The sequence below is a fragment of the Oncorhynchus keta genome, chromosome 1 (genome assembly GCF_023373465.1).
Source record: "Oncorhynchus keta strain PuntledgeMale-10-30-2019 chromosome 1, Oket_V2, whole genome shotgun sequence".
Classification (NCBI taxonomy): Eukaryota; Metazoa; Chordata; class Actinopteri; order Salmoniformes; family Salmonidae; genus Oncorhynchus; species Oncorhynchus keta.
Window position 1 is genome coordinate 78,161,678 of NC_068421.1, and position 24,615 is coordinate 78,186,292.

General features: G+C 41.7%; 1 protein-coding gene across 4 annotated transcripts in view; it reads left to right on the forward strand.

The window, feature by feature from the left end:
- exoc2 (exocyst complex component 2) overlaps positions 1-24,615 on the forward strand; it is a 124,378-nt gene that overhangs the window by 10,557 nt on the left and 89,206 nt on the right. For all 4 annotated transcript variants that reach the window (XR_008063909.1, XR_008063910.1, XR_008063911.1 and 1 more), the window contains exons 2-6: positions 6,713-6,878; positions 12,006-12,182; positions 12,454-12,580; positions 15,733-15,846; positions 16,724-16,848. Coding sequence is in view for 1 of the 4 variants with exons in the window: in XM_052461460.1 (XP_052317420.1) it covers positions 6,761-6,878; positions 12,006-12,182; positions 12,454-12,580; positions 15,733-15,846; positions 16,724-16,848 (661 nt within the window). In the remaining 3 variants the exon portion in view is untranslated. The remainder of the gene's footprint in view (positions 1-6,712; positions 6,879-12,005; positions 12,183-12,453; positions 12,581-15,732; positions 15,847-16,723; positions 16,849-24,615) is intronic.

Below are 24,615 nucleotides of genomic sequence, written 5' to 3' on the forward strand. Positions count from 1 at the left end.
ACCCATAAAACCCAGACAAACTCTCAGAGGGGGGACCATATGACAGACAGATGATCAACACTCACACTGCCTGGGAAGTGTGTGTGGGCATGCTGTGTGTGCTTAAATGCTGGCTTGTGTGTGGGTTTGTTAGTGCACGCATCCTAGGTTGTGTTAAATATATATATCTCTATCTATATATCTCTCATATATATATATATCACAATACACTTATTTGCTCTCCTTAGCATCTTTCTAAAACATAAGTGTCCTGGGATCGTGTGTGGGTGTGGAGTATATTATTTGAAGTGTGCAAATGTCCTAGGGCATAGTCCTATATGGTTTTCATCTGTTCTTAAATATAAATATACCGTATAAAATACTTCCTATGAAAAAAGCTAATTCTCAAATTCAGACCATACAACGGTTGTGTCACAAATGGCACCCAACTCACTATAGGCTAGTGCACTACCATAGGGATCTGGTCAATAGTAGTCCACTATATTAGGAATATGGTGCCATTTGGGACATTACTTGGGCTACATGCAGTCTTCCCTAACCAGAGAGCTCCTTTCTCCCTGGGCTTGTTGGCTCTGTTTCTGTTGCTTATCAAGACCTAGTAGGATCTAGTGTGACAGAGCTACCAAATAGAGGGGCAGTCACTCTGTTTACAAGTCCCTTTCCAAGTAAAACAAACCTGCCATTTTAGCCCAATTAGAACAACGGCACTGAGGGAGAGAGAGCGAGACGTAGACTGGGAGGTGTTGCCTAGCGGTTAAGAGCATTGGGCCAGTAACTGAATGGTTGCTGGTTCTAATCCCTGAGCCGACTAGTGTAAACAATGTCAATGTAAACAATGTCAATGTAAACAATGTCAATGTATAGCGAGACAATGCTTCTGGATCCGTAATGTGGTCAATGAGTAGGAAGATGTTTGATAATTAATTGATGATACCCTAGCAGCCGGTGTTTGGAGGATATTGGGCACGGGTGTTGATTATCACTTAATTATCAAACATCTTCCTACTCATTGGCCACATTATGGATGTTTTACTAACATATTCAAATATTGATTTACATATTTTCATTAACTTTATTTTGATTAATTTATTCATACTATTTCATCCTTCCACAAGATATATTCCCGACACAAATCTAAAGTTGCTACCCAAGTCTGCTCGTTCATTTTATTGGTTCTGTATCTATAACTGCGACCCAGTCGTTCATTCTAAATGTTCTATTGCCATACTACTGGCTGGCAACGTTCTTATGCCTTGCTTGCTAGCTAGCCAACTACAGCTAACTTACAGTCACGTCAAACAGTGCAGCCAGAATAACAACAAAGTATCTACATTTGCATTTGTTTAAGCTGTTTTCTAGTGACATTGTAGTTGGCTACATCCATAAATGAACTAATGATGCGTGATTTCACCTGGCATAGAAAATGTGCTCTTTCATCAGGACACTGTTGTTCAGAGGAGCTAGCCACCAACACAGCTAACACAACACCAACACAGCTAACACAACACCAACACAGCTAACACAACACCAACACAGTTAACATGGTCACTTCAAGCTGAAGTGGGAAAGACTGCAAACTAGCATTTAGTTTCCTTTGACGGGTTTTCTATTGACATTTATTTTTATATATGTCCATAAAAATGTTGACTGTCTGAGAAACGCTGCATGTCTGTCTCCTCCCGACTCCGTACACGTTCATCACTATGGGACAGCTGGAGATTGTTTCAGTATTGAAATTCAATGTTGCAAATGTCAGAGAGACAGATGGCAAGGTTTATACAAATCTCCGTTATTGAAAACCAAATGCTAGTCTAAAAGAAATGGGAGATAATTTCTAGATGCTTTTTACATTAGAGATCACGTTTATAAATTGTCTGGCTGGGCTGCTGAGACAGTGGATTGCGCAGTGAGATGGAACCGAGTAAATAGGCATTTCAGCGTAAACTTGTGGAATAGACATCGATCGGTTGGAATGCGTTTTTAACGAATCAGCTTCCAGGATTAGACCCACCCGTTGTATAAACACAGGATAAACCACGAGAATGTTAAGAAGAAACCGGCAGAGAGAGCAGTCCTTAACTGCCTTTTTATATGACTTTAATTGTTATGAATGTACTGTGTGCAGTGTCTAGCCTACTTGATTTTCAGGTGGTTTATTGTAGGCTTTCCAAAGAGGGTCCTTTAGTGCCCCCTAGAGGAATTTTGTAGAACTAATAAACAAACACTGCTGTAAAACAATCTGCAGTGCAGTCATGCAAATGCTTTTGCTTAGCTTACCTGTTTTTTTTTTTTCTTCACATTTTTTCAGTAACAGTATGACTCAGGGCAATGAACAATAACCTAGTGAAACCTGAATAGGCATTCCTATTCTGGAGTTCATTTTGATACAGCTTAATTTTGTTTCTGCTCCTGTCATATCTAAGAGCTTGGTCAATATAATGGATGTAGTTCTACATAAAATGTTTATTCAAAATGTAACATCTATGCCTCAATTGTCACTGACAGGGTTGTTCCACTAGCTTGTGACGTGTGGCTCGTGCAAGAGCCTCCGTGCTCTGTCTGTGTGTGTGTGTTACAGAGTGGAGGGGTCTGGGCACTGTTCCCGTGTCCATGCATGGCCCCCAGAGTAAAGTAAACACAGCGCTCTTTTCTCATCCCAGCCGTCAGCATGCTCTCCCCAGGCCCGAGCCAGAGACCACACAGCCAGACCACACACACACACACTGCCCAGACCCCTCCACTCCGCAGCACAGATCCCTCCACACACTCTCTCACATACACAGAGACCACACAGCGCCAGCTCGGGCCCCTCGCATGCAACCGAGCAGAGCTGTCATTCTTCCTAGCCTGTGTGTGTGTGTACACAAGATGGGGATAGAAACACTCCTGTTGAGGAAACACAACAGTTGTAGACATTTTGTGCAGAAGAAGACAGACTAACCCCTATATTCCCCACTGCCCACTGCCCCCTCCACTCAAACTCCCCTTCTAAAGATATGGGCTTGATGAATGACAGACGAGGCGCTTGTTTAAGGCATGTTATTCTCTTATCTTCTCCATGTCAGATCCCCTGCCCATAGATAACCTCTGACAAGCACACTGCAGCGGAGGTTAGATTAGGCTGCATGAGTTAGTCCTACATCCCCTTTGAGTTATCAGACCGCCATCTAATATAATAATAATAATAATATATGCCATTTAGCTGACGCTTTTATCCAAAGCGACTTAGTCATGTGTGCATACATTCTACGTATGGGTGGTCCCGGGAATCGAACCCACTACCCTGGCGTTACAAGCGCCATGCTCTACCAACTGAGCCACAGAAGGACCGCACACACACTCTGTAGTGTGTGTGTGAACTCAGATTATAGCCTAGTAGAACTGCTGTTCTATCATTCTGTGTGTGTAGCTAGCTAGGTGCCACCCTGTAGTGTGTGTGAACTCAGATTATAGCCAAGTAGAACTGCTGTTCTATCATTCTGTGTGTGTAGCTAGCTAGGTGCCACCCTGTAGTGTGTGTGAACTCCGATTATAGCCTAGTAGAACTGCTGTTCTATCATTCTGTGTGTGTAGCTAGCTAGGTGCCACCCTGTAGTGTGTGTGTGAACTCTGATTATAGCCTAGTAGAACTGCTGTTCTATGATTCTGTGTGTGTAGCTAGCTAGGTGCCACTCTGGAGTGGTTGGATGTGTGCTTTTGTGAATGTGCTGAATAATTTTGAAACTTGTTGAGTTTATCAAAAAATGTACACTGAGATGATGATGCTGCATCACCATTGGTTCCCTTGTTGCTGCTGTGTTCTGTGTGAGTTCCTGCCTTGTTTGTAGAGAACGTGTTTTGGCTTTAGTGTTAGAAAGCAAAGTGGTTACAGAGAGGTAAGGTTGTTCAACCAGACCTGGCACCTATTTATTAACACACATCTGTGATGAAAAATGTCTTGGACACCACTTGTTCTACAGGCTTTTTAGACCTCCTCAAGTATATTTTCCTCCATTTTAATTTATAAAATTCTAAACAGTTTCACATTTTATGAAGATTTTTTTTTTTTAGCCATCTTTTAGCTGTTTCTCTTCCACGCTGGCATGTTATCTCTACGGTGATGATTGGTGTTTGTTCTGTGAGTGACAGTGGGGGGAAAAGGTTGCGGAGGGGGGTTAAAGGCGGGGGGTTGAGAAGCTCAGTTCTGGTGACTTTTTAAAAGGACATTCTACTCCAAAATGACTGAAAATATACATATGCTGACACCATCTAATATATAATTTCCAACTCCAGAAATGAGCCACATAGCACATTGATAAAGTGATTTGTTTAAATTATTTTAACATGTTGGGCCATGTATATAGCCTATGCATGGTCCATATGAACAGGTAAGCTATTAGCAATAAACATTATAACCTGTTGCCCAAATGATGCAGCAAAGTGAAAATAAATAGGCTGGAGCATTGACCCAATTGGGCTAATCATTAGCCAGATCCCAAATGTGATATTTTAACTAGATATTATCCTATTGATGAATTTTATGTCCCCAAAAACTTGCACAGTGATTATAATGTAGGCCTACCTGTTGGTGTAACTTAGGGTGACTTTCCACCCGGGGTAACACGCACCCAGCCTGTACTTCTCACAGAAACCAATTCATGTCACAAGTTTCCCCCCCAACACTTTCTCTGGTTGCCACTACTCTTGATCAACAAAAAAGATTATCTGTCTCATTACCATTTCTAAGTCACTTCCAAAAAAGGATTTTGGTAGAGTTGCATTCTACCCCAAGTTACCCTACAATTGACCGGTGTTACATTCAGCCCCACTCTCCCCTATGCACTCACTGTGAATTGCAGAGCAGTAACATGCTTAACCATGTTTAGCAGTTACACTGGTGGGCACCGAAGGCAATCAGTTAATAAAACCTTGGAAGAGGTCAGTGTTGGATAGCCATAGCTAACTAGCATCTCTCTCTGTTTGAGCCGGGTGTTTGAGTAGGCTAAACTAACTAGCTGCGTTCGCTAGCTAAGTAAATGAAAGTGAAAAAAAGACACTGAAATATAGCTAGCTGTCTCTCTGCCTCTTTCCCGCGTCTTCAGTTTTGAATAAATTAATTAGTTAATTGTTCAACTACTCACCAGATGTTATGCACTGCAGTGCTAGCTAGCTGTAGCTTATGCTTTCAGTACAAGATTAATTATTTGATCTTTTGATTGGGTGGAAAACATGTCAGTTCATGCTGCAAGAGCTTTGATACGTTGGAGGACGTCCTTCCGGAAGTTATCATAATTACTGTGTAAGAAGGTGAGAACCATGAGCCTCCTAGGTTTTGTATTGAAGAATGTACTCCGAGGAAGACAGAAACTTATCTGTCCTCCGGCTACACCATGGTGCTACCCTACAGAGTGCTGTTGAGGGTACTGTAGACCTTCATTGAAAAACATTGTGTTTTAATCAATTATTTTGTGACGTGAATAATGAACAAAAATGTAAATGCATCATGTAAAGTGTTGGTCCAATGTTTCATGAACTGAATTAAAAGATCCATAGGCACTAAGAGTTTATTTCTCTCACATTTTGTGCACATGTTATGAATATTTCTTCTTTACCAAGATAATCCATCCACCTGACAGGTATGGAATATCAAGAAACTGATTAAACAGCATGAGCATTACACAGGTGCATCTTGTGCTGGGTACAATAAAAGGCCTCTATAAAATGTGCAGCTTTGTCACGTAACACAATGCCACAGATGGCTCAAGATTTGAGGGATTGTGCAATTGGCATGCTGACTGCAGGAATGTCCACCAGCGCTGTTGTCAGAGAATTGAATGTTAATTTCTCTACCATAAGCCACTTACAATGTCGTTTTAGAGGATTTGGCAGTACGTCCAACTGGCCTCAACCGCAGACCATGTGTAAGTAACCACACCAGCCCAGAACCTCCACATCCAGCTTCTTCACCTGCAGGATCATCTGAGACCAGCCATCCAGACATCTGATTAAACTGAGGAATATATCTGTCTGTAATAGAGCCCAGGCTGCGTTCCTGCACAGTCATGTGAAATCCATAGATTTGGACCTATTGAATTTATTTCAGTTGACTGATGTCCTTATATGAACTGTAACTCGGTAAAATCATTGAAATTGTTGCGTTTTATATTTTTGTTCAGTAGAATTTTATCTAAAAATGATTAACTAAATTATTCAAATTCACTGAGGAGGATGGTCCTCCCCTTCGTCCTCTGAGGAGCCTCCACTGCGGTTACATGGCCTACACACACACATGCACCCTCTAGATATATTAGGGTAGGGCTAGCTATTCGGTCTCTTACACAAACACACACGTTGTGTAGGTTAGGCTATGTGGAATCGATGAGGGAGAGCAGCTTTATTTATCCTGCTCTCTGAGGTTTACATTCCTCCTTTCCTCCCCCCCTTTCTCTCTCTCTTAGTCCGGTCAGAGCTCCTACCAGCACCCTCATGTCCTCCTGTGTTTGTAGACATTGTAGCCTTCACTGTGAAACTCTTTTAAATATAAGCCTTTTAAGATATTCTAGTCTGCATAATAAAACATTATAAAGGTTCATACATTTATAAATAATAACACATGAGCCTATAGCTGTGCTGTACACATTACAGCTGTTTTTATGTCTCTTGGTTTCTGCATTAGACTAATATCCGTGTTACGTGTCCTTCTGTCTTTCCCTCTCCCCTGCTGTGTTCACAGGTTGCTGACTGACTTTCTTTGTGTTCCTGCACACACGTGACCACCACCATGTCTCGTGCCCACCAGCCCCCCCTGGTGACGGGCATCTCACCCAACGAGGGCACTTCATGGACCAAGGTCACCATCCGAGGAGAGAACCTGGGTACTGGCCCCGCAGACCTCGTTGGTACGAGTATGATACACACATTCACATGCAAGCACAAACTTACACACACACACAGGCACAAATGTACACACACACACTTGTTATTTTGAATTCGACTTCTGACAGTCAATTCTCTTCCATTTAAAAAAAAAAAGATTTCCCACCTTTCTGCAATGTAATTCATTGCTGCGGTTGTTTTTGATACGTACCAAACTGAATAATTTTATGTAAGTGTTTTCACTGGCATTGTCGATAATTGTTTGTGTGTGTTGTGTATGAGAGAGAGTGTGGTATTCTCTGGCTCTTCCCGGTCTGTGAGGTAGGGTTCATGCCGTTATGACCCTTCATCAGAGTCAGACTGAGTGACTTTTATTAATTTACCCAGAGCCTGGCAAGCCTACAGTCTACCACAGAACACACTGGACCTTAGTCAGCCGTGGTCAGGCTCTGCTTACATTACAGTGTTTGTTGCTGTTTATCAAATGAAAGGTTTTCATTACTTTTTCAAGGGGAAAATACTTTTTTATGATTCTAGATTAAATGACTTTTTGTTTCTTTCAACTGAGTGAAACCTCTGCCTAATTCACAATCTTTTATACCCGGCCAAGATTATGAATTTTAACCCATATTAATTTAGTTAAAAAATAAGACTGTATGTAAAGGTTTTAGAACATAATTAAACAATAATTTTCGGCCTACATTTAAAAGATGTGATTTAAATGCTGAAACAAATGATGTCTGAATAATATGTTATTTTAGGTTTTTGGTATGTGTTAATTGAATTTAGACCTAAAATAATATTTTCTAACCTTTGTGGTAAACATGTATTTGTCAAAATGTTGAATTTAAAATGTAAAAATTATTATAGCATTGACGGGAATCTTTTATTAATATGGTAGTCAATATGTAGGGATATTGGTTATGATTTATTGTTAAAAAGGAGACATTTTGTTACCACAAAAAAATATACATTTGATAGTCTAACTAAATACTGCATATACTGTTTTTATTACATTTGATCAAAATGTAATTGACCAAAGCTATTCAATTATTTAGAATTATGGGTTAATTGTTTTTACAGAATTACAATAATTGTTTTGTTTTAAATATATACAGTATCAGTCAAAAGTTTGGACACCTACTCATTCAAGGGTTTTTCTATATTTTACTATTTTCTACATTCAAGAATAATAGTGAAGACGTCAAACACCCAAAAAAGTGTTAAATCAAAATATATTTTATATTTGAGATTCTTCAAAGTAGCCACCCTTTGCCTTGATGACAGCTTTGTACACTCTTGGCATTCTCTCAACCAGCTTCATGAGGCAATCACCTGGAATGCATTTCCATTAACAGGTGTGCCTTGCTAAAAGTTAATTTGTGGAATGTCTTTCCTTAATGTGTTTGAGCCAATCATTTGTGTTGTGACAAGGTAGGGGTGGTATACAGAAAATAGCCCTATTTGGTAAAATACTAAGTCCATATTATAGCAAGAACAGCTCCAATAAGCAAAGAGAAATGACAGTCCATTCTTACTTTGACTGACCTTCATGGTCTTAATGTGGAACATTTCAAGAACTTTGAACGTTTCTTCAAGTTCAGTCACAAAAACCATCAAGCGCTATGATGAAACTGGCTCTCATGAGGACCGCTAGAGGAAAGGAAGACCCAGAGTTACCTCTGTTGCAGAGGATAAGTTCAAAACAGTTACCAGCCTCAGAAATTGCAGCTCAAATAAATGCAAAAGACACATTTTAACATCAACTGTTCAGAGGAGACTGCATGAATCAGGCCTTCATGGTCAAATTGCTGCAAATTAACCACTACTAAAGACACCAATGAGAAGAAGAGACTTGCTTGGGCCAAGAAACACGAGCAATGGACATTAGACCGGTGTAAATCTGTCCTTTGGTCTGATGAGTACCAATTTTTTATTTTTGGTTACAACCGCCATGATACGCAGAGTAGGTGAACGGATGATCTCCGCATCTGTGGTTCCCACCATGAAGCATGGAGGAGGAGGAGGTGTGATGGTGTGGGGGTGCTTTGCTGGTGACACTCAGTGATTTATTTAGAATTCAAGGCAGCATGACCAGCATGGCTACCACAGCATTCTGTAGCGATACGCCATCTCATCTGGTATGCGTTTAGTGGGACTATAATTTGTTTTTCAACAGGAAAATGACCCAAAACACACTTCCAGGCTGTGTAAGGGCTATTTGATCAAGAATAAGAGTGATGGAGTACTGCATCAGTTGACCTGACCTCCACAATCACCCAACTTCAACCCAATTGAGATGGGTTTTGGATGGGTTGGACTGCAGAGTGAAGGAAAAGCAGTGCTCAGAATATGTGGGAACTCCTTCAAGACTGTTGGAAAAGCATTCCAGGTGAAGCTGGTTGAGAGAATGCCAAGTGTGTAAAACTGTCATCAAGGCATAGAGTGCTACTTTGAAGAATCTCAAATATATTATAACTTTTTGGGTTGCTACATGATTCCATATGTGTTATTTCATAGTTTTGATGTCTTCACTATCATTCTACAATGTAGAAAATAGTAAAAATAAATAAATACCCTTGAATGAGTAGGTGTGTCCAAACATTTTTGGTATGACTGGTACTGCATATATATTTTTGGGTTTGACATTTTTCACATTTTTGGCAAATTTAAGTTGTGCTAATGTAAAGAAAATAACTTGTACTTCCACAATTCCTTTAGCTGCTATTTCAAAATGCCTTATTTTTGTATTTTATTATTTTATTTAACCTTTATTTAACCAGGTAGGCTAGTTGAGAACAAGTTCTCATTTGCAACTGCGACCTGGCCAAGATAAAGCAAAGCAGTGTGACACAGACAACAACACAGTTACAATGTGTAAGTCGCTCTGGATAAGAGCGTCTGCTAAATGACTTAAATGTAAATGTACATGGAGTAAACAATAAACAAGCCAATAACACAATAAACAAATCAATGACACAGTAGAAAAAAGAAAGTCGACATACAGTGTGTGCAAAAGGCATGAGGAGGTAGGCAATAAATAGGCCATAGGAGCAAATAATTACAATTTAGCAGATTAACACTGGAGTGATAAATGAGCAGATGATGATGTGCAAGTACAGATACTGGTGTGCAAAAGAGCAGAAAAGTAAATAAAATAAAAACTGTATGGGGATGAGGTAGGTAGATTGGGTGGGCTATTTACAGATGGACTATGTACAGCTGCAGCGATCGGTTAGCTGCTTAGGTAGTTGATGTTTAAAGTTGGTGAGGGAAATGAACGTCTCCAACTTCAGCGATTTTTGCAATTCGTTCCAGTCACTGGCAGCAGAGAACTGGAAGGAAAGGCGGCCAAATGAGGTGTTGGCTTTGGGGATTATCAGTGAGATATGCCTGCTGGAACGTGTGCTACGGGTGGGTGTTGTTAGGAGCCAGTGGGTTGTGGAACATCTGTTGCTTAAAATTAAACTCTGTGGATAGTCTACATTTATTTTGATGTAAATGCCCTGAATTTGTGGCATTGTCAAAATGCCACCACTCATTTCCCTAGAATTCAGTATTATATACAAAAGTATGTGGACACCCCTTCAAATTAGTGGATCGTAAGTGCTGTTATTGTGAAGTGAAAATGTCTAGGAGCAACAACGGCTCAGCCGAGAAGTGGTAGGCCACACAAGCTCACAGAAAGGGACCGCCACTGAAGCGCATACAAATCGTCTGTCCTCGGTTGCAACACTCACTGCTGAGTTCCAAACTGCCTCTGGAAGCAACGTCAGCAGAAGAACTGTTTGTCGGGAGATTCATGAAATGGGTTTCCATGGATGAGCAGCTCCAGACAAGCCTAAGTTCACCATGCGCAATGCCATACATTGGACTCTGGAGCAGTGGAAACACGCACTCTGGAGTGATGAATCACGCTTCATCATCTGGCGGTCTGACGGACAAATCTGGGTTTGCTGGATGCCAGGAAAACGCTACCTGCCCCAATGCATAGTGCAAACTGTAAAGTTTTGTGTAGGAGGAATAATGGTCTGGGGCTGTTCTTCATAGTTCGGGCTAGGCTGTTTAGTTCCAGTGAAGGGAAATCTTACCGCGATTCTGTGCTTCCAAAGTTGTGGCAACAGTTTGGGGAAGGTCTGTTTCAGCATGTTGCTCCTGTGCACAAAGTGAGGTCCATACAGAAATGGTTTGTCAAAATCGGTGAGGAAGAACTTGACTGGCCTGCACAGAGCCCTGACCTCAACCCCATCGAACACCTTTTGGATGAATTGGAACGCAGACTGCGAGCCAGGCCTAATCGCCCAACATCAGTGCCCGACCTCGCTAATACTATTGTGGCTGAATGAAATCAAGTCCCTGCAGCAATGTTCCAACAACTAGTAGAAAACCTCAGAAGGGTGGATGGAGGCTGTTATAGCAGCAAAGGGGGGGGGGACCAACTCTATATTAATGCCCATGATTTTGGAATGAGATGTTTGATGTGTATTGCATTTCTGACCACTAATATCCCTGTAGCCTGAAATTAGCCTATTAGATGTTGGATAGCAACAGGTGTGTATTAGTTAGTTAGTGCATCTACTGTATATTCAAACAAAACAACCAGTACAGAACAAAGGCAGGACATGTCCTTTGTTACCGTTTTATTATTTACAGTTTGTTTCAGTGGTTATTTGTTGATCATCTCTCACAGGCATTTATGATGTTTAAGTGCAGTCATCTGTAGCTCTCTGTTCAGTTCCCTTTGGTCAGATAAATCAAATGGGGGGGGTTCACTTTCTCTCTTTTAGTCTCTCTCTTTCTTCTCTCTCGATCACTTTCTTTCTCCCTAAACTTCTCTTTACTCCATGAGAAGGGTCAGATAGAAAGATAAATAAAAGAGAAAGTGTAGAAGTAGAGTAAATAGATCTGTAATGAGCCACTTAACAGTGAAGTGACAGCACTCTCAAGTGTGGAGAGAATGATGAAGCTGTGGCAGACTTGCCAGGGCTACACAGGACTGACTGGACCCTGGGCTGAACATTGACCCCCTAATGACAGGTTTATTAAACTGCTGTTTGTGCCATTGTGTCATGCCTCTTCTCTCAATGTGTCTCTGTGTTATTACTTGTCCTGTTTCTGTAAGCGCGCCTATATATTTCTCTCTCTCCCAGGTCTCTCCATCTGTGGTCACAACTGCCTGCTGACGGCTGAGTGGATGTCAGCCAGTAAGATAGTGTGTCATGTGGGCCCAGCCAAAGACGATAAGGGAGAGATCATCGTCAGCACCAAGTCAGGAGGACACGGCACCTCCACCGTCTCCTTCAAACTGCTCAAGGCTGAGAAGATCGGTAAGATGGCTGCTCTCTATAACCACTCCAGTTTTAATACAAGTCTCTCTGTCAATCATCAGAGGAACTCTAGAATGACTATTCAGTGGCACAAGTACAGACAATCTTCCTCGGTATTACCAAGCAGAGGCAGCGGGGAACTACAGTATGGATACTCATACTGTTTTGTCCTGTGTTGCTGTACAAACTGTATAGTAGCTCTATCAGGTACTATTATTGTGTGTGTGTGATCTCGGCTGTCCCTCAGTGATGATGTGTGTCTGTGCTCTAGGTATCCTGGACCAGTCTGCTGTGTGGGTGGATGAGATGAACTATTACGACATGAGAACCGACCGCAACAAGGGCATCTCTCCCCTTTCCCTACGTCCCAGCAATCCATTGGGCATCGACGTAGACAAGTAGGGACACACACACACACACACACACACACACACACACGCATGCTACACACACACACACACACACACACACACACACGCACACACGCGCACACACGCACACACACACGCATGCTACACACACACACACGCATGCTACACACACACACACACACACGCATGCTACACACACACACACACACACGCATGCTACACACACACACACACACACACACACACACACACACACACACACACACACACACACACACACACACACACACACACACAAGACACGCATGCATGCACACACTACACACACACCACACACACATACATAAACACACAGGTTCTAGTCTTTGAGTCATGGTTTAGGTCTGTAAACAGAAACAAAGGATCCCCATGTGGAGGTGTTTGAAATGTTATGCCAACACAGCAATGGCTCAACTGGATTTAACCGCTGAACAACGCACTGGAGACAAATGCATTGTGTTTAAAGGAGAGAGAAGAAAAGACGAAAGGAAATAGTTGAAAAGAAAGAGTGCAGCCCACCACACATGGTCATAGGAGGCGTGTGGTGTGGTCTCAGCCTCCCACGCGCCTGGCAGAGAAAGCACAGCCTGTAATGTATAGTTGAGTTTGTATAGTTCTGGTATGTCTGTGCTCTAGGCCCTCTGGTGTTTGTTTGGTTTAGAGGGGGCAGGGGCCAAGTGACCACTCGTGGCCAGGGAGGTTAGCCCCTGACTGAGCCGCAAACCCTCCATGTCCAGGGTCACTTTCCTGGGCCTACTGGTAGGCTGCAACCCATAGAACGAGTCAGTTATCCCGAACTGAGAAACCACGGTTTCTTCTCTTCATGTTATTAGCCACATTAAAGACATTCTCTGGTACTTTGGCGACTAGTAATGTTATTATTTTTTTTTAACCTCCCAATTTGGGCTGGATGTGTCTATGTGTAGTTCACACATGCATAATCTATGAGAAAAGTTACTCTCTTACCTTAATTAGCTATGAAATCCCTAGTTTTAAAGCAACTGCTTTCTGGAAGCTGTGCGGCGCCATTTCCCCCCCACTTGGGCCAGCCCCCTAGCAATTCGAGTTTCAGCCAATGAGCTTCAGCCCTTCGCCATTTTAGTGACTGTTAGCAAGACGTACACACAGTAGAGAGCGATCAATGACGTAACGTAGTAAGCAATTTTTGTGGATCGCTTTTGGCTCATGGATGCTACTTTCAGAGCTGCTGGCTAAAAAGTATGCAAAAAGATGGGAGAATATCTAGTAAAGACACTGGTCCATTAAAATGGACACACACACACGCACTGCACAGTACACACACACACACACACACACACACACACACACACACACACACACACACACACACACACACACACATGAATGAATGTAGCCAATGCTGTTTATTGAAGAGACAGTGGCTGGCTGTCCAACCAGACACAGCTGACCAGGAGAAGTGGAGTGGATGGAGTCGGACAACCTTTTAGTGAATCGTTTAGTAATTCAATAAGTTTCAACCCATGATTATAATTACGAGGTCTTGAACCAGTTTGAACAAGTTTGTCTGGTGGTGATGTCACTGGCTGGTTATTATTGCCGAGAGGTCAGACAGGAAGTCATCTTGTCGGTCTGCAAAACACTTCCTGGGGATGTCATCATCAACCTGTTCCTTTTTATTTTGGTCCACACGCTACAGAGTAACAAACCTCGTCCGAGCCGCAATGCTCCAGTAATAATGTCCCAACTGTAACTGCTTATTTTGAGTTCGCCTACTGAACTGCATGAATAGTAAGAGCAAAGTTTCTCTCAGCGTATACGTATGTGCTTCCTGTCTGTAGAGCAAAGCAGCAGATCCGTAACATGTGAGAGCAGGCTTTGATAACGTGCCAGGTATGGAGATGAGGGAATAACTTAACGGACTGAGCAAGTTGTTTCTCTCTCTTTTGCTTCCTGACTCTCTCTCTGTCTCTGTCTCTTTTGAGATACCTGTGTAAATTGAATATGCCACTTTGCAGAAGCTTTGTAAAGTGACCTACAGTGCATCCGTTTTTAGTATGTTCACTTGATCTTTGCGCAAATTCAATCTGTAAACTTTGTTGTTCACACCACACTCTTACCAACTGAGCAACAAAGTTACAAGGTCGTTAGAAGAGCATGGGTACTTTGAATGGAAAGTGTGGTGAGTTCTATGGTGATCAAACCCCCCCTCTCTCCCACTTCTTTCCCATGACAACCCATCGTTACATCTTTTCTGAGATAATTCTGCTCTATGATGTTTGTGTGTGTGCATGCATGCGTGTGTGTGTAATCACTCCCTGAGGGCCCAGTGTGCTCCAGTACATTACAGTGGAGGCTGGATGGGGGGAGGAGGGTTAGGGTTTAGTTAGTGTAGCCCACGGGTCATTACCACAGATCAAACCTTCCTAATGGGCTCTGGGTCCTCAAGGGGCACCCAGGCGTCACACACTGCTCTTCCCACGCCCGGGCCTCCCTCCTTGGGCACAGCCTGGCCTCACACTGACCCCTGCTGGATGACTTTATACAAACACCCCAACTCACCTTCCACCTCATTACATTATAAGAAGGACATTCTTGTTATTTTGTACAATGTCATGGATATGTTATTTCTTATTTGTGAAACTATGTACAGTTGTAAGCATTACCTATTATTTATTGTTTGTGTAGATTGTGTTCAATTTTCAACTTCATTGTCAAAGAGAGAAATGGGCTAAGCAGCATAATCTATAATACTATGTTTGCTTTTAACCAAATGTGCCTGAATACATTATCCGTATGGGTGATCAAGAGAAATCCAACCCACAATCACTCTACCAACTGACCCAAACAGGACCACAGCATGACCGTACAGTACCACAGCATGACCGTACAGTACCACAGCATGACCGTACAGTACCACAGCATGACCGTACAGTACCACAGCATGACCGTACAGTACCACAGCATGACCGTACAGTACCACAGCATCGCCGTACAGTACCACAGCATGACCGTACAGTACCACAGCATGACCGTACAGGACCACAGCATGACCGTACAGGACCACAGCATGACCGTACAGGACCACAGCATGACCGTACAGGACCACAGCATGACCGTACATTTCACAGGGTTTCTTAGTAATCCGTTTTCTCCCCCAGGGGTAAGGTCCCTCTGAAAGATCTGGAGGCCATGTTCCCAGGGGTGAGTGGGGATTTCACCAGCGAGAACTTCTCAGCCACCTGGTACCTAATCGAGAACCACTCTGTCACCAGGTAGGTCAGGCCGACCTACCTATCTATTTTCTACGACCTCTGGGTCAGACACACAGCCAATCACAAGTATATTTCTCCTGTACCAGCCAGCGCACCATCCCAACTAATATGTTGATGAATGTCAGCCCTCTAGCCAAGCGATCAGTCAGAAACACTGTTGGAAGTAATGCAGTGACTTGGCACAAAACTTTTGAATGTTGTCTTTATCATCAATTCACAATTGATTTAAAATGCATTTAACAAAAGCCTCAATACAGTTTACAAAAAAATGTTTTTATTTTTTTTATTTTTTACGTGGTTCTCAGTCCATCCAATCAAACCACTGACCCAGAAACAGAGCTAGTCTGTAAATAAATACAATCTAGCTCCAATCCCTGTTGACCCCTGACTTGGCACAAGAAAACTTTGGACATGTGGAGGAATTGTCCTTTCTCTTGTTGACTTCTGACCCCTGGTCTCTGTCATACTAGGACAGTGTTTGTCAGCATGTCTGTCAGGTTATTATTAGTCTCTCCTGGTTTCCTCCCTGTCATCCATCATGGTTCCCCTCCATCTAACCCCCCAGTCTAGCGGATGGATCCTGTCTGCTCCTGACCAGCAACTGCAGGGCTGCAGACTCCACTGGGTTGGGCTGTTTTGGGTTGACAGGGCCTGTGTTTCTTCCTCCAGAGGAAACTTACATTCACTCCCAAAGTACACACACGCATGCTTGTGCGGACTCTCACTTGTGTGCGTTACACATAGAAAATTGTACGCACACACACACTCCTCTGACTGATGGGATGGTGTCACACTTGGAAGTAAACAGAGTTTTTAACTTTCACATCCCACTTTTCTTTCTCATCTCGCTCTCTCTTTCCCTCCCTCCCCCTCTCAGTTTTGACCAGTTGCGTATGGCAGCCAGTAACCTGAAGAAGCAGGCCACTAGGAAGAACGAGGGCAGTCTGGCCTACGTGAAGGGAGGCCTCAGCACTTTCTTTGAGGCACAGGACGCCCTCGCAGGTAAAGATACAGTACACGTTACACACAGACTATACACAGAGTATGTGTTTTTTACACTGTACATCAATACTACACAGAGAGTGTGTGGTATATACATTGTATGTGTGTTATTACACGGGTAGATGATAACCGTATAAAGACAATGAATGTAAACATGTTTCAGGGTTGGCGGTACTTGGCTCTCATGATGCAAGTAAGTGTTTGTGAGGCTCTGGTCTATTGCAGTGTGTGTTTGACTAATATCCTTTACAGACATAGAACACTTCTACAGTAACGCGACAGTAGATCACCTTTCAGACAATTTTTAAAAGTGCCGCATCAGGAGCATCTGTACCTTTTCTGACAGTAGAATTCTGCTCCGGCATATAATGACCGGTATTGTTTCCCTGACAACAATAAACCTTACTGATTGATGTGCTGCTGTGTTTTTTTAAATGGCGTTTTATTTTATGATAGTTTTCTTTCTACTAAATTTCTTGGTAAGTCACAGTATTTAATGAACTTTTTTTGGAAGAGAGTGGGCTGCTGGCAGGCAAGGCGCAGGCAGGCAAGGCGCAGGCAGGCAGGGCGCAGGCAGCTCGAGATTATTTGATTGGCAGTTCTTGTCCCATAGTGATGGACGTCAATCCTGCTTCAGAGGAGGTATTCCGTCATGGACAAGTAAAATGCCTGTTCAATGGTGCTTCAAAACGATCTCCAGAGATGGTTTTGTGTCGTCTTTTGAAATAGTGTACCCTTAGCCGAGGCACTTTCAAGGCGGCACATTCCATCTGTCTGAAAAGAGTATAAGACCGGTAAGGTTTGGGATATCATTAGTGTGGTGTTTTACAGTGGGAGTTAGAATAAGACAGGTATGGTTTGGGATATCATTAGTGTGGTGTTTTACAGTGGGAGTTAGAATAAGACCGGTATGGTTTGGAATATCATTAGTGTGGTGTTTTACAGTGGGAGTTAGAATAAGACCGGTATGGTTTGGGATATCATTAGTGTGGTGTATTACAGTGGGAGTTAGTATAAGACCGGTATGGTTTGGGATATCATTAGTGTGGTGTTTTACAGTGGGAGTTATAATAAGACAGGTGTGGTTTGGGATATCATTAGTGTGGTGTTTTACAGTGGGAGTTAGAATAAGACAGGTATGGTTTGGGATATCAGTGTGGTGTTTTACAGTGGGAGTTAGAATAAGACCGGTATGGTTTGGGATATCATTAGTGTGGTGTTTTACAGTGGGAGTTAGTATAAGACCGGTATGGTTTGGGATATCATTAGTGTGGTGTTTTACAGTGGGAGTTAGAATAAGACCGGTGTGGTTTGGGATATCATTAGTGTGGTGTTTTACAGTGGGAATTAGAATAAGACCGGTATGGTTTGGGATATCATTAGTGTGGTGTTTTACAGTGGGAGTTAGAATAAGACCGGTATGGTTTGGGATATCATTAGTGTGGTGTTTTACAGTGGGAGTTAGAATAAGACAGGTATGGTTTGGGATATCAGTGTGGTGTTTTACAGTGGGAGTTAGTATAAGACCGGTATGGTTTGGGATATCATTAGTGTGGTGTTTTACAGTGGGAGTTAGAATAAGACAGGTATGGTTTGGGATATCATTAGTGTGGTGTTTTACAGTGGGAGTTATAATAAGACAGGTATGGTTTGGGATATCAGTGTGGTGTTTTACAGTGGGTGTTAGAATAAGACCGGTATGGTTTGGGATATCATTAGTGTGGTGTTTTACAGTGGGAGTTAGAATAAGACAGGTATGGTTTGGGATATCATTAGTGTGGTGTATTACAGTGGGAGTTAGTATAAGACCGGTATGGTTTGGGATATCAGTGTGGTGTTTTACAGTGGTAGTTAGAATAAGACCGGTGTGGTTTGGGATATCATTAGTGTGGTGTTTTACAGTGGGAATTAGAATAAGACCGGTATGGTTTGGGATATCATTAGTGTGGTGTTTTACAGTGGGAGTTAGTATAAGACAGGTATGGTTTGGAATATCATTAGTGTGGTGTTTTACAGTGGGAGTTAGAATAAGACAGGTATGGTTTGGGATATCATTAGTGTGGTGTTTTACAGTGGGAGTTAGTATAAGACAGGTATGGTTTGGAATATCATTAGTGTGGTGTTTTACAGTGGGAGTTAGAATAAGACAGGTATGGTTTGGGATATCATTAGTGTGGTGTTTTACAGTGGGAATTAGAATAAGACCGGTATGGTTTGGAATATCATTAGTCTGGTGTTTTACAGTGGGAGTTAGTATAAGACCGGTATGGTTTGGGATATCATTAGTGTGGTGTTTTACAGTGGGAGTTAGTATAAGACCGGTATGGTTTGGGATATCATTAGTGTGGTGTTTTACAGTGGGAGTTAGAATAAGACCGGTATGGTTTGGGATATCATTAGTGTGGTGTTTTACAGTGGGAGTTAGTATAAGACCGGTATGGTTTGGGATATCATTAGTGTGGTGTTTTACAGTGGGAGTTAGTATAAGACCGGTATGGTTTGGGATATCATTAGTGTGGTGTTTTACAGTGGGAGTTAGAATAAGACCGGTATGGTTTGGGATATCATTAGTGTGGTGTTTTACAGTGGGAGTTAGTATAAGACCGGTATGGTTTGGGATATCATTAGTGTGGTGTTTTACAGTGGGAGTTAGTATAAGACCGGTATGGTTTGGGATATCATTAGTGTGGTGTTTTACAGTGGGAGTTAGAATAAGACAGGTATGGTTTGGGATATCATGAGTGTGGTGTTTTACAGTGGGTGTTAGAATAAGACCGGTATGGTTTGGGATATCATTAGTGTGGTGTATTACTACAGTGGGTGTTAGAATAAGACCGGTATGGTTTGGGATATCATTAGTGTGGTGTTTTACAGTGGGAGTTAGTATAAGACAGGTATGGTTTGGAATATCATTAGTGTGGTGTTTTACAGTGGGAGTTATAATAAGACAGGTATGGTTTGGGATATCATTAGTGTGGTGTTTTACAGTGGGAGTTAGTATAAGACAGGTATGGTTTGGAATATCATTAGTGTGGTGTTTTACAGTGGGAGTTAGTATAAGACCGGTATGGTTTGGGATATCATTAGTGTGGTGTTTTACAGTGGGAGTTAGAATAAGACCGGTATGGTTTGGGATATCATTAGTGTGGTGTTTTACAGTGGGTGTTAGAATAAGACCGGTATGGTTTGGGATGTCATTAGTGTGGTGTATTACTACAGTGGGTGTTAGAATAAGACCGGTATGGTTTGGGATATCATTAGTGTGGTGTTTTACAGTGGGAGTTATAATAAGACAGGTATGGTTTGGAATATCATTAGTGTGGTGTTTTACAGTGGGAGTTAGTATAAGACAGGTATGGTTTGGAATATCATTAGTGTGGTGTTTTACAGTGGGAGTTAGAATAAGACAGGTATGGTTTGGGAAATCATTAGTGTGGTGTTTTACAGTGGGAGTTAGAATAAGACAGGTATGGTTTGGGATATCAGTGTGGTGTTTTACAGTGGGAGTTAGTATAAGACCGGTATGGTTTGGGATATCATTAGTGTGGTGTTTTACAGTGGGAGTTAGAATAAGACAGGTATGGTTTGGGATATCATTAGTGTGGTGTTTTACAGTGGGAGTTAGTATAAGACCGGTATGGTTTGGGATATCATTAGTGTGGTGTTTTACAGTGGGAGTTAGTATAAGACCGGTATGGTTTGGGATATCATTAGTGTGGTGTTTTACAGTGGGAGTTAGAATAAGACAGGTATGGTTTGGGATATCATTAGTGTGGTGTTTTACAGTGGGTGTTAGAATAAGACCGGTATGGTTTGGGATATCATTAGTGTGGTGTATTACTACAGTGGGTGTTAGAATAAGACCGGTATGGTTTGGGATATCATTAGTGTGGTGTTTTACAGTGGGAGTTAGTATAAGACAGGTATGGTTTGGAATATCATTAGTGTGGTGTTTTACAGGTGTTTTACAGTTTGGGAGTTAGTGTGGTGTTTTAAGACGGTATGGTTTGGGATATCATTAGTGTGGTGTTTTACAGTGGGAGTTAGTATAAGACAGGTATGGTTTGGGATATCATTAGTGTGGTGTTTTACAGTGGGAGTTAGAATAAGACAGGTATGGTTTGGAATATCATTAGTCTGGTGTTTTACAGTGGGAGTTAGAATAAGACCGGTATGGTTTGGGGATATCATTAGTCTGGTGTTTTACAGTGGGAGTTAGTATAAGACCGGTATGGTTTGGGATATCATTAGTGTGGTGTTTTACAGTGGGAGTTAGTATAAGACCGGTATGGTTTGGGATATCATTAGTGTGGTGTTTTACAGTGGGAGTTAGTATAAGACCGGTATGGTTTGGGATATCATTAGTGTGGTGTTTTTACAGTGGGAGTTAGAATAAGACAGGTATGGTTTGGGATATCATGAGTGTGGTGTTTTACAGTGGGTGTTAGAATAAGACCGGTATGGTTTGGGATATCATTAGTGTGGTGTATTACTACAGTGGGTGTTAGAATAAGACCGGTATGGTTTGGGATATCATTAGTGTGGTGTTTTACAGTGGGAGTTAGTATAAGACAGGTATGGTTTGGAATATCATTAGTGTGGTGTTTTACAGTGGGAGTTATAATAAGACAGGTATGGTTTGGGATATCATTAGTGTGGTGTTTTACAGTGGGAGTTAGTATAAGACAGGTATGGTTTGGAATATCATTAGTGTGGTGTTTTACAGTGGGAGTTAGTATAAGACCGGTATGGTTTGGGATATCATTAGTGTGGTGTTTTACAGTGGGAGTTAGAATAAGACCGGTATGGTTTGGGATATCATTAGTGTGGTGTTTTACAGTGGGTGTTAGAATAAGACCGGTATGGTTTGGGATGTCATTAGTGTGGTGTATTACTACAGTGGGTGTTAGAATAAGACCGGTATGGTTTGGGATATCATTAGTGTGGTGTTTTACAGTGGGAGTTATAATAAGACAGGTATGGTTTGGAATATCATTAGTGTGGTGTTTTACAGTGGGAGTTAGTATAAGACAGGTATGGTTTGGAATATCATTAGTGTGGTGTTTTACAGTGGGAGTTAGAATAAGACAGGTATGGTTTGGGAAATCATTAGTGTGGTGTTTTACAGTGGGAGTTAGAATAAGACAGGTATGGTTTGGGATATCAGTGTGGTGTTTTACAGTGGGAGTTAGTATAAGACCGGTATGGTTTGGGATATCATTAGTGTGGTGTTTTACAGTGGGAGTTAGAATAAGACAGGTATGGTTTGGGATATCATTAGTGTGGTGTTTTACAGTGGGAGTTAGTATAAGACCGGTATGGTTTGGGATATCATTAGTGTGGTGTTTTACAGTGGGAGTTAGTATAAGACCGGTATGGTTTGGGATATCATTAGTGTGGTGTTTTACAGTGGGAGTTAGAATAAGACAGGTATGGTTTGGGATATCATTAGTGTGGTGTTTTACAGTGGGTGTTAGAATAAGACCGGTATGGTTTGGGATATCATTAGTGTGGTGTATTACTACAGTGGGTGTTAGAATAAGACCGGTATGGTTTGGGATATCATTAGTGTGGTGTTTTACAGTGGGAGTTAGTATAAGACAGGTATGGTTTGGAATATCATTAGTGTGGTGTTTTACAGTGGGAGTTAGAATAAGACGGGTATGGTTTGGGATATCATTAGTGTGGTGTTTTACAGTGGGAGTTAGTATAAGACAGTTATGGTTTGGAATATCATTAGTGTGGTGTTTTACAGTGGGAGTTAGAATAAGACAGGTATGGTTTGGGATATCATTAGTGTGGTGTTTTACAGTGGGAGTTAGAATAAGAACGGTATGGTTTGGAATATCATTAGTCTGGTGTTTTACAGTGGGAGTTAGTATAAGACCGGTATGGTTTGGGATATCATTAGTGTGGTGTTTTACAGTGGGAGTTAGTATAAGACCGGTATGGTTTGGGATATCATTAGTGTGGTGTTTTACAGTGGGAGTTAGTATAAGACCGGTATGGTTTGGGATATCATTAGTGTGGTGTTTTACAGTGGGAGTTAGAATAAGACCGGTATGGTTTGGGATATCATTAGTGTGGTGTTTTACAGTGGGAGTTAGTATAAGACCGGTATGGTTTGGGATATCATTAGTGTGGTGTTTTACAGTGGGAGTTAGTATAAGACCGGTATGGTTTGGGATATCATTAGTGTGGTGTTTTACAGTGGGAGTTAGAATAAGACCGGTATGGTTTGGGATATCATTAGTGTGGTGTTTTACAGTGGGTGTTAGAATAAGACCGGTATGGTTTGGGATATCATTAGTGTGGTGTATTACTACAGTGGGTGTTAGAATAAGACCGGTATGGTTTGGGATATCATTAGTGTGGTGTTTTACAGTGGGAGTTATAATAAGACAGGTATGGTTTGGGATATCATTAGTGTGGTGTTTTACAGTGGGAGTTAGTATAAGACAGGTATGGTTTGGAATATCATTAGTGTGGTGTTTTACAGTGGGAGTTAGAATAAGACAGGTATGGTTTGGGAAATCATTAGTGTGGTGTTTTACAGTGGGAGTTAGAATAAGACAGGTATGGTTTGGGATATCAGTGTGGTGTTTTACAGTGGGAGTTAGTATAAGACCGGTATGGTTTGGGATATCATTAGTGTGGTGTTTTACAGTGGGAGTTAGAATAAGACAGGTATGGTTTGGGATATCATTAGTGTGGTGTTTTACAGTGGGAGTTAGTATAAGACCGGTATGGTTTGGGATATCATTAGTGTGGTGTTTTACAGTGGGAGTTAGAATAAGACCGGTGTGGTTTGGGATATCATTAGTGTGGTGTTTTACAGTGGGAATTAGAATAAGACCGGTATGGTTTGGGATATCATTAGTGTGGTGTTTTACAGTGGGAGTTAGAATAAGACAGGTATGGTTTGGGATATCATTAGTGTGGTGTTTTACAGTGGGAGTTAGAATAAGACAGGTATGGTTTGGGATATCAGTGTGGTGTTTTACAGTGAGTTAGAATAAGACCGGTATGGTTTGGGATATCATTAGTGTGGTGTTTTACAGTGAGAGTTAGAATAAGACCGGTATGGTTTGGGATATCATTAGTGTGGTGTTTTACAGTGGGAGTTAGTATAACACAGGTATGGTTTGGGATATCATTAGTGTGGTGTTTTACAGTGGGAGTTAGTATAACACAGGTATGGTTTGGGATATCATTAGTGTGGTGTTTTACATTGGGAGTTAGAATAAGACCGGTATGGTTTGGAATATCATTAGTGTGGTGTTTTACAGTGGGAGTTAGTATAAGACCGGTATGGTTTGGGATATCATTAGTGTGGTGTTTTACAGTGGGAGTTATAATAAGACAGGTGTGGTTTGGGATATCATTAGTGTGGTGTTTTACAGTGGGAGTTAGAATAAGACAGGTATGGTTTGGGATATCAGTGTGGTGTTTTACAGTGGGAGTTAGAATAAGACCGGTATGGTTTGGGATATCATTAGTGTGGTGTTTTACAGTGGGAGTTATAATAAGACAGGTATGGTTTGGGATATCAGTGTGGTGTTTTACAGTGGGTGTTAGAATAAGACCGGTATGGTTTGGGATATCATTAGTGTGGTGTTTTACAGTGGGAGTTAGAATAAGACAGGTATGGTTTGGGATATCATTAGTGTGGTGTATTACAGTGGGAGTTAGAATAAGACCGGTATGGTTTGGGATATCAGTGTGGTGTTTTACAGTGGTAGTTAGTATAAGACCGGTATGGTTTGG